Raw genomic sequence first — 16,824 nt, 5'->3', positions numbered from 1 at the left:
CAGACAATGTGTTCTTGGCAGAATCGACGAGTAAGAATCACACAAACATCTAACTGATATTGGCAGGTACGTCGCTGTTCGAGGCGCCACAGCTGTCCGGTTACTGAGCTACCTAGCGTGCAAACTGACGTAAGCGGTGCACTTTTCTGCAGTGAATGCTTGTTTGGTCGCTTGTCCAAAAAGCTAAAGTAGGACACGACTAGTGTTGGTGTTTGTCCGTTAGATAGGAAGGAGCTTGGTTAATGTGGGCTGCTGTTTAAACTCTTGGATCCAGTGGAGCTGCTGTCTGGACGGTAGCCAGTGTTTCCATCTACCTGTGATTGAACACCAGCATTACTGCTCTGACCAAATGGAGTTTCAATCAAGCATTTTGACTGGCTGTGATGAAAAATTAATGCAAAACTAGGAGGTGCCATCATAGTATATAAAATATAAACTTGTTTTACCCCAAGGGGAAAACAGGACACTGGACTGATTACAACAAATATTTCTGCCACAGCAAAAAAAAACTAAACTAACTCATAATTAGTTTTTAATTAATCTTTTGTTTAGGCAGTAAAACGTCAAGAAAATGTAAAGATGAAAGTCGATAGACACCAGCAGTTATCCTATTGATTAATAAAGCAGATATTATGCATTTCACAATTAGTCAAGCCTAAAACAGTAAATGTTCTATTATAACATTAAAATAACCATTTTAAAACAACGACAAATGCAGAACACCTGAGGTAAAACTGACTGAAGCAGCTTTTCAAGTGTCTGTGAAGTGTCTTTGTTTGGTAAAAGTAGCCTGAGGGAAAGTTTGTACTTAAGATGTTCTTCCAGTCACTAATGAAACAACTTTTGTACCACTTCCCTGATAGCGCATCACAAAACACACAGAGGTCTTTAGAAAAGACTGCATGAACATCACATGGGCTTTGTGTTACTTTTCTCAGCCATGCGTTACAATAAACAACAAAACACACAAACAGTGGACCAACCGTCATGCTTTAAAATCATGCAGTGAAAACCACAGAAGCTGTGAGAGCTCATGTTGTAAAGGTCATGCTACACTGACTTTGCATCCACTCGTACGCTCCGTCACACACAAACACACACACACAGAGTTGTACTTGTAGAGGCGTTTCCACAGCTACACAAATACATCTTCACTTCTGCTTTCCCAGAATCATTAATGAAACCCTTCTACAGTTACTCACTTGGCTGGAAATCCCTTTAAATGGGGAAAGGACACTATCAACAGGGAGAAACAGGGAAACACTTCAAATACAAGCGGGTGTGTATATGAAGCTGTGGTTGACAGATACAGACGGCTTATAGTGAGTCCTGTTCTCCTTCAAGCAGTGATACAAGCGTGTTTTCCATGCAGGGAGACAAGCAGGGAAGAACATCGACAGGCCGACTGGCTGCAGTCCCAACTAGCTGAACTTACCAGTACCGCGACTGGTGGTGTTAGTGTTCCGAGGGTTAGCTTTAGCTATTGTGGCTGAGCCAGTCTTGGCTGTGGTTTTAGCTGTCTTTTTAGTCCCCGTGGCACCATCTTTGTGCCTTGCTGTGGCTGCGGAGCCACCGGCGGGTTTGGAGGAGGAGGGCAGAGTGGCACTTGGCTGTTTTTTAGCCTGAGCGTCCCGATGCCGCACCTGAGTTGTCCGGGCGGTTGGTTTAGTATCACATCGCTCTGAGCAGACCAGAGGAGGCGGGAAGGAAAAGGGCAGTATTTAGAAGGTTAAAAGCAAGATGTTCATCTGGACAAACAGACGCACAACTGGACATGCAGACAAGCAGATAGAGACGGACGACATACTGAAAGATAGAGACAGCTGGACGGAGCTGATGATGATAAAAGAGTACGGTGCAGCTTTTCCATAAGATTGATGCACCCATTAACCTTCCCAACCTGCAGTGTGCTGGTATGCGTGTCCTGCTGCTGCTGCTGTATTTGCAGTGTTTGTTGCCTGTGCCTTTCTGAGTATTGACAAATGAAAAACAAATGGCTACAAGTTCAATGCTAACAGGGTTGAGATGAAAACAGCACAACACTTAAGCAGCATCAGACACAAGACCGGCGGCGTGTCTCCTGAGAGAGAGGGAGGCATTAGGAGAAGGAGATACTGCTCTGCTCAGACTGTGAATGCCTACTGCCGGCTGATATAATGGGAATATCTATTTGAACACATTAGACCCCCTCATAGATCCCACAGAGAGTTCAATGTCAACCAAAAAGCTGCTGCTGATAGAAATGCATCCCACAGGCAAGAGGAAGAAGACTTCAAAGCATCTATAAAAAGCTGCAACGTTTAGTTCTAGCGTATAAAACTGCAACCGCTAAAGGGCTGTGAAATTCGCACATTCCTGAGTAACATGACAGGCTTCAGACTGACTTAACACTTTGTTTGGAGGCGAGAAGCTATACGTATCAACAATCTAACATTAAGCGGTTCACTAGCCGGCGACAGTAGTATTTCTCGTACATGCTGATTAGCCCGCGAGTTCTTCCACTGTGAGCAACAGCACGGGTTGTTGCTCTCTCTTTTGTAAATGTGAAAACTGTAATTCACTATAACCCCTGCAGAATTTAGGATCACAACTTTGTGGAAAACTTCTGTTCATGAATAAGCACTGGAGACCATTTACTCCGCCAATCTGATTGAGGGATCGCCTTTGTGGTCGGCTGTATATAACGGTATCGGTGTGGATTCATAACAGCTCCATGTTCCAGGAAAAATGCATAAACTTGCAGCACACTCTATACATGCTTGTTCTAAATATTTTTATGATCATTGATAATAAAACTGGAGAGAAAGAGGCGCTTTGTAAGACGGTTGTCACTTGATGTTTTTCCTGTCTCTATGTAGTTATGACGTCTTTATTCCTTAAGCATCGTCCCAGTCACGTTCAAGAGCCACTGCAAAACTGCTATCCCAGGTCTAAAGTCTCAGCTAGTACAGAAACCCGTAAAGAACTCCTATCAGCAATGGATTACAGGTTAAAGTGTTAGTAAAGTTGAAAAATAGTTGATCCACTAGTTACCTGTCTTGCCCTCTGGGCTGACCGGCCCCGGTTCCTCCGGTGGTGTTTCTGAAGACTCGATGTCGACTTTCACCTCCTCTGACGTAGATGTAGCATGTCCGTTCAAATTTTCACTGCTGATCGGTTCGTCTACGAGAGAAGAAGTTCATACGGTTTTTAGTAAGGTTGTGTTTGTTGATTTTGAACAGGTTTTAAAATGCGTAGTTTCAGAAAAACAAACCATTAAGGAACTAGTTAAGATGCCATATTTAGCAATTCACAAAACCCCCCATCTTGGCTTAGAAGTAAGCTGTAATCACTGCTCCCTCAAAGGTTTTTTGAAAGCTGGACAGCACATTGTTTACCTGTTTATCTGGTTCAAAATCAGCATTAATAACAGACAGTGAAAATAAATTGTTAAATGCAGAAACAAGTGAATTAACCATCGGACAAACCTTGCTCAGGGATGAGAACTCCTTTCCTGATGAGCTCCTCCCTTGTTTGTCTGGTCGAGATTTTTCTCTCTAGAACTGAACGATGAACAAGATCAGGGTCAAGTTTAGGGCTGAACAGTTTGAGGAAAATGTCTAAATGCAATTTTACTCACAGACATTGTGTTGTGATTTAATTTGCAACACATATTTTTAAAAAGTCAAGCCTCACTTTTATATTCCCTTTGTTATTACATGCGTTAAAACAGCGTTACCATTATTATCAAGGAGGACGCCATGACTTATGCGCTGACACAACAGCTTAAAGCCTTCAGTCAGACATGCTGCATAATCCTAAACTAGATTTTCAAATTTTAATTTAGATTTGAAATCAATTATTTGTTCAGTCAAAGTCAGTGAATGATTCAGCGAGTTTCCGTTAACTTTGTCTTTCTTTATTTCATCCTCGAGCTCCAGCAATTAATTTACACAAGAGTCCACGAAACCATTTCACAACAGCTCGGTTCTCCTGCTCATTGCGAAAACGCCGCTGCAATCCCCTCCCTGCACAGCACACAGCAGCAACGCACGTCGAGTCGCACATGAGGAACTGAGCCAATTCTGTCATTGTACTGCAAACAACCTGAAGTTTCTCTCTGGAACCTCTTGAGAACGGGATCATGAGGAATCAATCTGCCTCTTTCACAAAGAGATGTGGACACAGCTGAGGGACAGGACAGGCGTGCACCGAACTAATCGCTCACAGATTAGTTCACTAGTTAACAAAAACTAATCTGCAGCGAATTCATTATTGCCAAAAGGCTGGATACTTCTGATTTCAGCATTCTAAATTTGAGGATTGCTTTTTTATATAAGTGAGCAAACTGAACACCTTTGTGTTTTGGACAGATGGTTAGATTAAATAAAGACTCTGAAACCACCAGCTTGTTATCTGGAAAATAACAATGGTCATTTTTTTGACACTTGCTAGACTGTCAGAGAGGAGCTCTACACAAAAACCTTAGATTGGTTTTTCGATCAGTGCACTCCATAAACACAAACAGGACTGAACAATGGCCAAAATGCTTCAAATGATTTCACTTTTGCTTTCACTTCCAAATCCATGCTTTAAATAGCTTCACAACATGTACGTATCTACATGTCGCCATAACAGTCATCACTAGCCAAAGTGGTGTTCAAATTTAACGCCACAAGCCAATATAGCGAGGGATTATTGGGACTCAACAAGACATCTGGAGTAACACCTGCAGAATACATCAGGGCAAGACAACCAAGAGGGAAAAACAGTGACATGAACTCCACGAGAAAACTCAATGTGCCTGACAAAAGAGGATGTCAACATATTAACTATGAAAATAGAAAGGAGGAAACATTAAACTCTCTCAGAGTTCAGAGGTTCAAGCATCGAGACTCTGATGGCTCCATCTCTAGCTGTCCCTGAACACTGATGTCAAAAACCTTTAACAACAAGAAACCTGGTAAAATAATCACTAAACTTAAAAACTAACTAACAGTCAGTGCTCTGTGATGGTGTCTACTTCCTAATATGTAAATTGTTTAGGACACCAGCCTGAAACCAACCAGACAGACATGGAGATATGAAACTTAGACCTACAGCAAACAACAGATAACGCCTGCCACCCAAGAAAAAAAAAAGAGTGTCTGCTTTTTGTATTTACTTCTGTCACGATTTTTTTTCCAACCCAACACGTCAGGAATCAATCGGTGAGATCTACAAACACGCCGTTCATTCTTTTCCTTTTAAAGCTCCTCCGAGAGCAACGCTGCTCCTGTTCACACCTCGTGTTCCTCACAAATCCAAAAACACAAGCCGTGATGTTGTCCAGACACTTGATTGAGGAGAACAAATCAGAAGCCAGTTATCGACTCGCTCATACGAGTGTGTCATTAACGCGCACACCAACGCACGACACGTCCTACCTTTGGAAAGATCCTGGAACTTGTCGCTGGTCTTCTTCTTCCTCCACTTCCAGGGTTTGAACAGTTTTCCCAGCGATGACAGCTTGCCTCGCTGCTGCCGCGATCCAGGGGCATTCTGGGTGTTGGCGGCGCTGTCCACCACCACGTCACAGCTGGCCAGAGACGATGATTTCTCCAGCCCATCAACTGCAAGAAGACACACATGCACAACTAAATTTACATAACAGAAACAAAAAGCAGATCAGCAAAACACGAGCATGCTCCAGAGTTCGGTAGATACACTGAAGCCACTTTCTAAATGAGCACCATGGGTACATTTCTGTAAAGTTACAGTGGCAATCTTAGTAATCTTCCTTTAACGAGGTAAAACTGCAGGTTGTTGCATTAATGTACAGGCCAACAAGTGACACATTTTGAGCCTTGTGAAGTGATTTGAGTTTTTCCACATTTCAGCAGCAATATTGATCAGAAACATCACAGTGTTAAAGAAAGTTTGAGTGACAATACACAGGTTAATCTAAACAAAAACTAAACTGTACTCCAATGAAGAGAGTCTTGACCAGGTCAGATCTCACATGTAAGATAATACTGTGTGCACACTGCGGCTCATCGTCACTGTCGAGTGTTTTCTATAATGAGGACCCTTAATGCAAAAGAGACCTAATCTGAATGACAGCATGCCTTCACTTTAACACATTGATGAAGCCAGCAATGTTACCCATCCCATGTGGAAAAGGGATGACTTGTACACAAGTAAACAAACAACAAATGTAATCTTGTAACTTCTAACATTGGACATAAATCAGTTCAGGAATACTAAGCTTAACTTCAAGCAACCAAGAACATCTTTTCACTCATTCATACAGCTCATCGCTGACTAGTTTCATTATTATTTCTGTCATTTGGTAAAGTAAAGGCTATGGGTGACGATTACAGAGTTACTCATGATACAGCAGGATGGCAAAATCTTTGCTCCACCACCAAATCATTCAGGCCAAAGTGCATCCATGTTCTGCACACCCACGACTCTTTTTCTTGTGAAATTCTGCAGAGATGTATGTCTTAATGCGGACTTAATTGCAGACTGCTGAAGCTTATAGGGAATCCAAATGTTTTGGATTGTTGGGTGTTTCTGTTTCTGCCTTTGTTAAGCGCTATGAGATGACTTGTTGTTGTAAATATGCGCTATACAAATAAAATTGAATTGAAATTGAATTGAATGCTCCCACAGATCAGTCGGCTAAAATGATATGAGAAGATGAAGACCTCTCTTTGGTTGAAATGCTCAGTGCTTGGACACATGCAATAGTCTGACCGTCTTCCTTTAGGTCGCTGATGCAGGACGCTTAAAATAGGGACACGGCGCTTTTGTTGCATCTTTATTCAATCCTTTTATTTTTCTATTTTTTAACTCTAGTTTTAACATCACTTTACAAACATAAGTCAGGCTACTGACTGTTAACTGCGTATTTCTGTAACCTGCCTGCCTGTAGAGTGGATTTCTTTGAAGATTGTAGCAAAGCTAAAAGCTAAACGCAAATCAGAGTCGCTTTGAAAGACAAGATGCGAAACAGCTAAAACAAAGGCTAGGAAGTACTGTTGTGACTTTTATTGTTGTCGTATATCTGTCCCACTCAACAACTCAGCTTTCATCAGCCGAGGGGTAATATTTCGAACTCTGTACAGTATTTGCAGAGTGTGTGTGTGTGTGTGTGTGTCTTGGCGAGATCCTTGTCCTTCCACAACTCCTCCTCTTCCTGCTGAAAGATTAGAAATGCTGTGAACCTTCTGGAAAACTGCAGACAGTGTGCGAATAGTGTGTGAGTGCGTGTTCATGTGCATGTGTGCAGGAAGCTAACGGAGGAAAGAGAGGTGGTGTGTGATTCCTCAGGCTCAAGAAGAGGAAGGTTTTTGTTTTTTCAGCTACATAACACTGCTCGATCACTCCTGACCCTATGGAGCCCAGCAGGGATCAAATGTTTATGGTTTCTGTGCACAAGCTTTAAGTATTTTTTTAATCATTTGTAGTCTTATAGAAATTTCAAGCTATCGTTGCATCTAGTAACTAAAGTTATTTGCTTGTCTGGTTTGTTAGGATGGAGCACGTACCTCAAATGGTAAAAGATGTCTAACACATTTCTTTTTTTGTTCCATGCATTGTCAAAATCTGTCATCTTTATTACCCAGAATGCAACTCAATCAATGACAGTTTAGTCGCAGACTGAGGTGTGATGCTGGTATTTGCTAGTGTCGCCTTAAGCTGCTAGACTGGGACGGATGTGCCATCTTTGACACTGACAGTTTGTTTTAAATAAACTAATTTGTGCAGACGAATTATTATTCTAATCATTCACAAATGATACCCGTGTGTTGATCCAAATCAGTATTTAAATGTTTGTTTTTGTTTTAATTCTACATGCAGTGGCACAAAAATGTCAAACCCATGAAATAAGGAATAGTATTTCAGTATTGTTCATTATGCATCAACAACAGTTATTATTATTATTACTTACATTACCAGCAATGACACTGAGTCTCACATTTTACAACGACACTAGTAAGATGTTGGAAAAAGTCAAGCATCTGGATATAGTTTCTGGTCTGTGTGAAACTCGGAAATTTGCAAAGATGACCCCCAAAATATTGAGAGCCCCATATCAAATACATTTATAATAACTTTGGTAAATAATCTGGAAACTGTAAGCAACAGCTTAGTCATCTAACAGCTGACAAATTAAAACATTATGTCACCAAACGTGGCTAAACGTCCTGGTATCGTTCTGAATGTGTTTGTGTTCGAGGGATCAGTACTGGATGTTTGCTTAAAACACGAAGGAAAAAGATTAAAAAGATGTTCTTCCAAATGACCAGAATGCTGTTTTAATGAGGATGTGCTGTGTGTAACAGTACTGTAAGTTCGTCATGCAGCTATCTTAAAGATAAGCTCCTCTCGTCTCATCTGTTAACACACATATCACATTACACACACACACACACGCGTCTTTAAAAGCCTGGGAGGCAGGAAAAAGGACAAGACGTTCAGTCACAAATACAACAAAACATGCAGACTCCAAGATGTTCAGTGTGTAGACGTGGCTGCTGATGAACAAAAGCTCCTGTCAGTCTCAATACCTGCTGACAGAACCACAATAAAGTTTGGATGAAACGGCAACAGCACAGTGTTGTCTCAATGCAATTTAAGATGCTTATGCAGCAACGCGGTCAGCAAAATAAAAAAAATGCTGTTTTTCCACTCAGACCAAAGCTGAAACAACAGTTGGCCACATGATCCACATGTTCAGCACATTTGACAACAAAGGAGTTATTAGTGAAGAGGCTATTTGCCCGACGGCACTAAAAGAAGTAAATACGAAGAATCCAGGAACACATCTTTAACCCATCTGGAGCATTCTCGCATATCTGATGCTCAAATCCATATCCTAGCCTTCGGTCAACCCGCAACAATCAATACTGTTGATTGGCTGGCTGTCCTAAGTGTCGACAGATTGTTGATGCCAATACGAGATGTCGGCGGCCATCTGCTGCTCAATACGCACTGATGGACGTGAGCTGAAACTGATCATAAACAGCCTCCGACTGGTGTCTACTGGGGATGATGGATTGTTTATTTGCTCATTTCGTCAATCACTGTGAGTAATGACAGTCTACACAAACACGTTTCCTATCGGTTTTGAGATTTAAGCGCGTTCTTCTCTGTGGTGACGTCACTTTTGTTGTATTGCTGTCAATCAAATCCGATCAAACTACATTCCTACCAACTTTCTGCTTGATAAACCTCTCAAAAGATACTCCCTTAACTTAGATTGCTGCCTAATTTAATATTTCCAGTAGTTGTGATTGTGTTTACATGACTCTTATCCTGCTTCTGATCATATTCGGGATATGCTGTTTACATGGCGTACCGATAAATTCAGCGATTCATCTCCCCGTCTAGATGATAAATACCAGCATCCTGGTTACTGTGTGGTGTTTGTACAAGAGCCTGTGATGTTTGCAACACAAAGCGGGAATTTAATCTGACATTCCAGTAGTTGCGACCCTAACCTTAAATTAATCTGACTGTAGCTTTTGAAAATGAGGCCATTTGGCTTACAGTGGGCTTAGCACTAATAAATGCCAACATCTCATTGGAAGTTTGGCTTATCCGCCTCGCTGGCAGCAATGGGAAACAAAAGCAAAGGGAAATAATAATTACGTCCTCCTCTTTGACTGGTGTCAGGCTGTCATTGTCTTCACTGAGGACAAGGGAGCAGTGGATGGATGGAGAGACCCAGTACATCAGTCGGGCGTTCTTTCACCAGCCGTCAATTAAACCGCTCAGTTTCTTTATTGCTCCAGAAGTGCTTTTGTTGCTGCATTTGTTTGTGTTTCCTTTACGTCACTTGGCTGAAGATTGTGTGCAGCAGTTAGGAATCAGGATAAGATGTATACTTGCAACAATATCCTCTATTTTTTTCCTGAATGTTCCAGCTAGCATAATAAGGTTGCTTAAAAAATGGCACAAGGGCTTATCTGGGTTCCTGAAATCAGCATGTATACATGTGCAAACATGAAAACGGGATTCTTAAAGGCCATGTAGACGCAGTTGTACAGAAATACTTCAAGAGAGTGAAAGCAGAGGAGCTACAACGACTAAAACAGGATTATTATGACAGATGTCTCATTAGCCAAAACCGTAGAACGGGGGCTCTGACAGTAAAAAGCAATAGGACCGGAGGATGTAATTACAGAAGCACTTTCCTTTTCGTCAAAGTATGCATTGTAAAAATCACAGCAGCATTACTCCCTGTTGGATTTCGCTCACCTTGTGACTTCTCAAGGATATAGCCAAAAAAAACAACATATGCAACAAGGCAATTAAGAGCACAAAAACCAAGAGTGAAGACATGGAAAAGTGCAGCGATGTCTGCCCTCCCCAGACACCAATTTAGTTCTCTCCCTCTCTCTCTCTCTCTCTCTCTCTCTCTCTCACACACACACACATAAACATCCAGCACGCACACACTCATTTCCTGTTCCTGTGTTGATATCAAATCACAACAATAGGTGCATTTCAGCAGCTGCTTTGTGCCTCTAATGATGGGAAAATCAGTACCAGCGATTATCATCACCATTAGGCCAACTATCAAACCTCTAGTGGGAACCAAACAGGGACAATAGATGGACTTATTAGTTGCAGAACAGAGAAAGATAAAGACAGAGGAGAGAAATAAGGCTTGCTGTTTAGAGAAGAGAGAACAGAAAACAGGAATAGAGAGAGATCTGCTTCTTTTTGTTCTTGAACTAATTCCCACACTGCTGTGACAAAGTGTTTAACTCGAAGCAAGCAGATGACTTATTTGAAATCCTTTTTTTTTTTTTTTAGATACAAAATGATCACAAATGGGTGTTTTAAGAAAAACGGAAGATTTGAGACTCACTTGAGCTATGTGGCAATACAGGAAATCGACAGCCTACATTCTTATGACACACACATGCTGGGCATACAGAGCGACAACAGCTTTACTGATTCAGTACATTTATCTACTGTCCTGCTGCCATTTTACAGCAACAGAAGTTGTTTTCCTGTTTTCTAAAAGGGAAAATCCACTAACTGTCTCTTTGACCAGTGGTTTACAAAGGTGAAGCCTCACTGTTCAGCCAATTAATGTTCATTTCCTTATTTTTGCGCAATTATTCTCAAAACTTTTCATCTCATTTGATGTGAAATTACTCCATTTAAATTTATATAATACTTTCATACGTACCAAAATAGAAGCAATAAGCACTGAAATTCTTGGATTACATCAAGAGTAACAGACTAACAAGAAAACAATATATTATTTGATACATGTTCAGGGCAGAAGATGTCAGCAATGACCACTGGTATGAAAGCTATATTAACTTTTAAGAAAAATTAAAGAAATCTGCAGCACCTTTCCACCCTAAAAGGTCCCTTTGCTCATTGTTAGCATGTTTAATTTGTTATAATTTACTCTCCAATTTACAGCTTTGATCAGGAAGCAAAAATGCCATTCGGTGATAAGGATTAAAGATGAAACTTATTTAAAATTCCCCAACTGTCTCTCATCCAGAGAGCCCAAATCTGTTCTGTACCAACGTGGAGTGGTTTCTAACTGAATTTGGGGATGTTTTTTTTCATGTGGAAATATCAAAATATAGCCTTAGGCGTAAAGAGTTAGCCAATTAGCAATACTAATCTTATTAATTACACACATGATTGAACTCATCATCTGTTAATCGACACAGTCACAGAGCCTCAGGGGGCGCGCTCATCAAAATGTTGGGTTTTTTTTCCACAGTTTTTTTTTTCAAAATTTTGAGTAAAATGTTGTCACTTCAGCGTTTTTACCCAGACGTTCAATCACAGTGAAGGCAGGACGAGAAAAACACTAATACCCCCAATATTATACAAGCACTGAACAACAATGGAGAAGTTAATACTACTACTATCATGACCACATCTGGTGACATGCCTAGACAACGATACTATTATGAAAAATAATGCTTGGAGAAACATTTCGTCTGTCATGTGTCTACCAGAGAGAGAACAACTCAAGGATATTCTGTATGATAGCACCCAAAGCATCACAGCTGAAACAATGCTGCTGGTCAAAGGGCTGTCTGTTGATCATTTTGAAAATATCTTAGTGAACACAGCATAAGGCTGCAATTTTTTATGACAAGACACTTCATTTTGTTGCTACTTAGAGGTGTTGCAAAGTTTTAGCACCCCTGAAAACTGTCAACCAAAGAACCAATAGAAGCGAAGAAAGTGGAAAATAGGTGGTGTTGGTCCACACAGGGAGGAGCTCAGGGTGGATGGATGGACATCAGACTTCAACAATCTGAATCTCATTTTCAACTAACAGTAATTACATCCGCTTTCACACAGTTGTTGGAAATTTGAAAATATTCTTAATAAACGCAGCATTAATAATAATCGATGACACCTGTAGGAGCAGGTCAGGAAACGCTGTTCTGTATTTGATGTGAATGGGTCTCACGTTAATGTGCTGATTGTCAATTTCACCTGTATAAGGTAGGAACCTTTCTGTCTAGGTAGCGTTTCCAACCAGAAGGGGACAAATTGGTTTTTGACTGCTGAGCAACACACATGAAAGTTACCGTATGTGTGCATGCTGATTTGGAAATATGCACTTTGAGAAGATTTGGATATCAAATAAAGAAACTGTGTGCACATAAAGCAATAAGAGTCTGATTTTAATTCATCAGGTGTGAGTAATATAGCGCATCAATTAAGTTTTCCTGATTGGATTCCCTCAGTGGGTTAAAGAATTGGCGTAGCCTCTACAACGCCGTATAGAAAATGGAGTACGCTGAGCATCTGTCCTGTGTTTCTAGGTCACATATACCACTAGCATACCAGAAGTCCACGCCTTGATTGTCCTGGGTTGACTTAACACATATGTGCGCTGGCTGAAGGTTATTAAGGGTCACAGAAGACTTTGTCACGGTGGCCCTTAACTAGCTAAACCACAGCAATGGTTCCACTGGTCGCTACAGTGTTAACCATCTTTTATCCTCAATTTGACCCCAGCAATCAAAACCTCCAGAAAATATCAGAATTAAAACTGCTACCCAAGTTTATGTGTAAATAGCCCTTTAAATAAAACTGGAAAAAATGATGTCAATGACTTATGTAGAGATGTTAAACATTGACTGACCCAAAAGATAAGAGGAGGGTTAAACAGTGAGAGACTCAACCAGGTACAACAGCTGATTTGATAGTTCATGTGGGAAAATGGAGTCAGATTAGGACACAGTATCATCAGATAGTAAATATTAAATGACTCCAATTGGATCAGGGGCAAAAAGCTTGATCGGGACACCCCTACCAACTGTCAGCGACAAAAGAAGTGACAACATGAACCACTCCCAGCAAACAGATGGCAAAGTAATCCAATCTAAAGCATGAGAAACTCTACAGTATGACTAATAAAAATTAGATAAGCCTTCAGTGATGGGGTGACAAGAAGCGATGAAATGAGGGTAAATCAAGGCTTCTGGTTAATAGATTGTTTATGTTAAAGCAAATCTGAGTCAGTCGAGACAGATATAATCGATTACAGCTTTTAAATTACCACAACATGGCTCTACTCCACCTCCTCCGCTGAATTCAGCGCAACGTCGCAACTGCTGACTCGACTCCACGATTCCACATTGAATTTCACACTGGGGCATTTTATTTTGAAACGGATGACTTGCAATGTCATGCTAGCTGGGTGAGTCAGGGTTTAGCAGCTGTGGAAATGGGTGGAATAATTAGAAACACAACTTGAGACACAACAGTCATCTGTATGAAGTAATCCCACACTGGATGCATTCAGGGCTACTATTACAGCGCCAACACACACACACAGGCCATTGATGTTTGTTATATGTGAGCGTTTTCGTCTTCAAGACTTCAGTCCCCAAACTGTTTTCTGTCTACATGGCATGGCGTATGTCTGGCACAATAATAAAAGCAACGTATTGCGACAAAGGCGACCAGTTTTTTTCAGAAGTTATAGCGGGAACATGTGTTGAAGAGGAGGGGAAAGGGAGAGGCTTCCTTCCTTCACTGCAAGTCACTCGGGAGGGAAGAAGCAGACGTCATGAACAGAGGAAGAGGGATGGAGAGGGGGAAAGAGGCAAAAAAAAAGAGACAAAAGAGAGAAGAGGAAAATCTGAGCAAGAGAGGGGGCACTAAAGTGGGGCAAAAGAAAATGTGGGAAAGAAAAAAAAAAAAAGGCAGGAACAGGGGAAGGAAATATGAAGAATACGAGGCAAAAAAAAGAGGTGTTGGACGCGAGCGGAGGGAGGGGCGACGCTGGGCATTAGCTGCAGTTTTAACACTTGGGTCATTTCTTCCAAATCTTTTGCCAGTGAAGGCCGGAGAAGCACAGCACAGCGCAGGACCGAGCGACTCAAACCCAAACTCACAGACCGAAAAAGAAATCAGACCGGAAACTGGAGCTCACTTGTGTTTTAGTGTACAGTCATAACTTCAGCAGGGAGGATATCAGTTTTATGTTAATGATCTTTCAATGAGACCCTGACAGAAATACTTCCCCTCCTGCTCTTAGTACTGTAGATTCAGCATTTAAAGCACAACCACAACATCATCACATAACTCATAATGCAATCACGCATCGTTATGGCCTCAGGTTCCTATGCATTTTGGCTTAAGTGCGCTACAAAACAGTCTGGGATTTACTTTAAATGCTGACGGCGTCATAAAAAAAAAAGCCCAGTTTTGTTTTCGACCTGAGTCATGTGTCCCTTCCTGTAAGAGTTCCCATAAACACGTGAATGAATGTGAACCGTTGGCTTTTTGTGGGTCATGGTCAACCCAAGGATGACAGATGACAAGAAAAAAAAAAGTATTTTAACTAAAAAAAACAGTTATGATTTGATGTTTTACTTTGTTGTATGACAGAGTGAGTAAATTCACTGTTTGGGGATTAGTCAGAAAACAACACAGCTAATCGTGAGATGACGGATCTCAAAAACTCTGACACTTTCTACCCAAAATGAATAATCAGTCAACTTCACATTTACATAAATGTACAAGAGATCTTCTATTTTGTACATATTCAACTATTTTAGTCTGTGGGTGATGTTATGAGTCAAACAGGGGACTTTTGCTTCAAGTTTCTTCTGAAATATCTCAAAACAAAGTCAGACACTTTCTGAGCCAATTGATTAATAAATAAATCATCTTTTATGTGATTCATCTTAATGTTTGGTTAAAGCCCCAAAAACAAACCAACATCTTGGGTTTAGGTAAATTTAAATAATCAGAGGGAGAAAAAGCAATATTTTAATCAATCATGAAGCTCTTCTACACTGATAATCTTCCCAAACCTCAGCTGTAAGTGATGGATTATCCTCTGAATCCTTCACAAACTTGATCCAGACCCACTTGTTGATTTAAGACACGATGTTGTGCTGCTTAATAAGCTCCTGGCTGTGTATTAAATGTAAATGCACTGAGATTTGTGTGAGCCCAGATAGTCCCTCCAGTCAATCTGCGGTCTCCTGGAGGAAAACAGACTTAATCTGCTCCCCCTGAGCTCATCTGGACTCATGTCAAACTGGCTGCTAAATACATAAAGTCTTCAACAATGCAGCCTTATAAACAGCACTTTGGTTATACAACAGCGTGGGGCTGCTCTCACACTCGCTCTTTGACTAGTTTTACAACAGCTGAGTAGCGCAGCCAGCGATAAATTTAGCAGCACACACACACACACACTGAGCGTAATTGTGCAAGAATTAATTTAAGGCAGTTAGCTAACGTGCCATTAGCATAAAGCACTTAGCTTAGCGCTTTGTTTGCGTTCAAGTGAGTCCAAGTTGTTCGATTTGAAAACGAGCGAAAATGACTTCCTGAATGAAGATAGCGGATTGTGAGAGACACACAAGAGAAGGCAGACACACACACACACACACACACACACACACGTACACACACTCACCGCTCGCAGGCTGAGACACGGCAGACACGGCGGTCTGACCCATATTCTGCTCCGGCACCGGGCCGGACCGGCGGCCCCCCCACCGCCCCTGAACCCGCTACCAAGGCCGTCTATCGCCGCATAAACCCGCTCCGCCGCCGCCGAGTGGGTTCATCTCAACGCACGCTCAGAGAAAAGTTTCGCACCGTGATGGCTGAGTCGCTGGAAACTTGGTTCACTCACTGACTGGGTCTCTACTACGTCGTAACTTCCCTCCTCCCACCACCTCCACCGCCACCACCTCCTGCTGCTCCTCCTGTGAGCGCCTCCAAAATGCCTCTCATTCCTCCACGCAGATTAGAGGCGCTGCTGGGGTCACAGGGTGAAGGGTCCCACACCTCCTGAACCCGGTTTACTCAGCAGACACCACCACACGATGGGAATTTTTTTTAAATTACCTTTTTAAATATATTTTCCTTTTATATACAGTCGTCCTTAAATGTATTCACACCCTTCCATTAAAGAAAATGCAAAATTCACAATATTCACTCAAATAACTAGAAATTGAAAAAAGTAATAATAAATAAAAATTTGCAAAATTATGCTGTAGTGAAATAAGACGTTGCTTTTGAATTGTGGTTGAAAAGAATAATTTAAAAAATAAAAAACAAAACTGACAAATTAGAGCACTTTGCTGATGAGCAGTGAAATCAAAAACACCTGTCAACAGGTGCAGGAGTCTGATTGAGAGTTACAGAAAACACCTGATGGCAGTGATCGGCTCAAAGGGTTGATCAACAAAATATAAGTTTACAGGTCCCATCATGCTTGTTTTCTTATTATTCTAATATATATATATTTCTGTTGAACCACAATTCACAAGCAATGTCATGATTTTCATTAAATTTTTATTTATTATTACTTTTGTCAATTTC

General features: G+C 41.1%; 1 protein-coding gene across 5 annotated transcripts in view; it reads right to left on the bottom strand.

The window, feature by feature from the left end:
- phactr2 (phosphatase and actin regulator 2) overlaps nt 1-16,824 on the bottom strand; it is a 51,044-nt gene that overhangs the window by 14,034 nt on the left and 20,186 nt on the right. For 3 of the 5 annotated variants that reach the window (XM_008284590.1, XM_008284587.1, XM_008284591.1), the window contains exons 2-4: nt 5,406-5,591; nt 3,468-3,542; nt 3,034-3,162 (exon numbers count right to left, since the gene is read on the bottom strand). In XM_008284590.1, coding sequence (XP_008282812.1) covers nt 3,034-3,162; nt 3,468-3,542; nt 5,406-5,591 — 390 coding nt within the window. Of the gene's footprint in view, nt 1-3,033; nt 3,163-3,467; nt 3,543-5,405; nt 5,592-15,910; nt 16,206-16,824 lie in introns of those variants that run through there. The other 2 variants (XM_008284589.1, XM_008284588.1) reach the window with 2 other exon arrangements.

This window comes from Stegastes partitus, unplaced genomic scaffold, assembly GCF_000690725.1.
Source record: "Stegastes partitus isolate 25-593 unplaced genomic scaffold, Stegastes_partitus-1.0.2 Scaffold365, whole genome shotgun sequence".
Lineage (NCBI taxonomy): Eukaryota > Metazoa > Chordata > Actinopteri > Pomacentridae > Stegastes > Stegastes partitus.
Note: the sequence above shows the minus strand (reverse complement) of the source record. Positions and strands in the feature narration are given on the sequence as shown.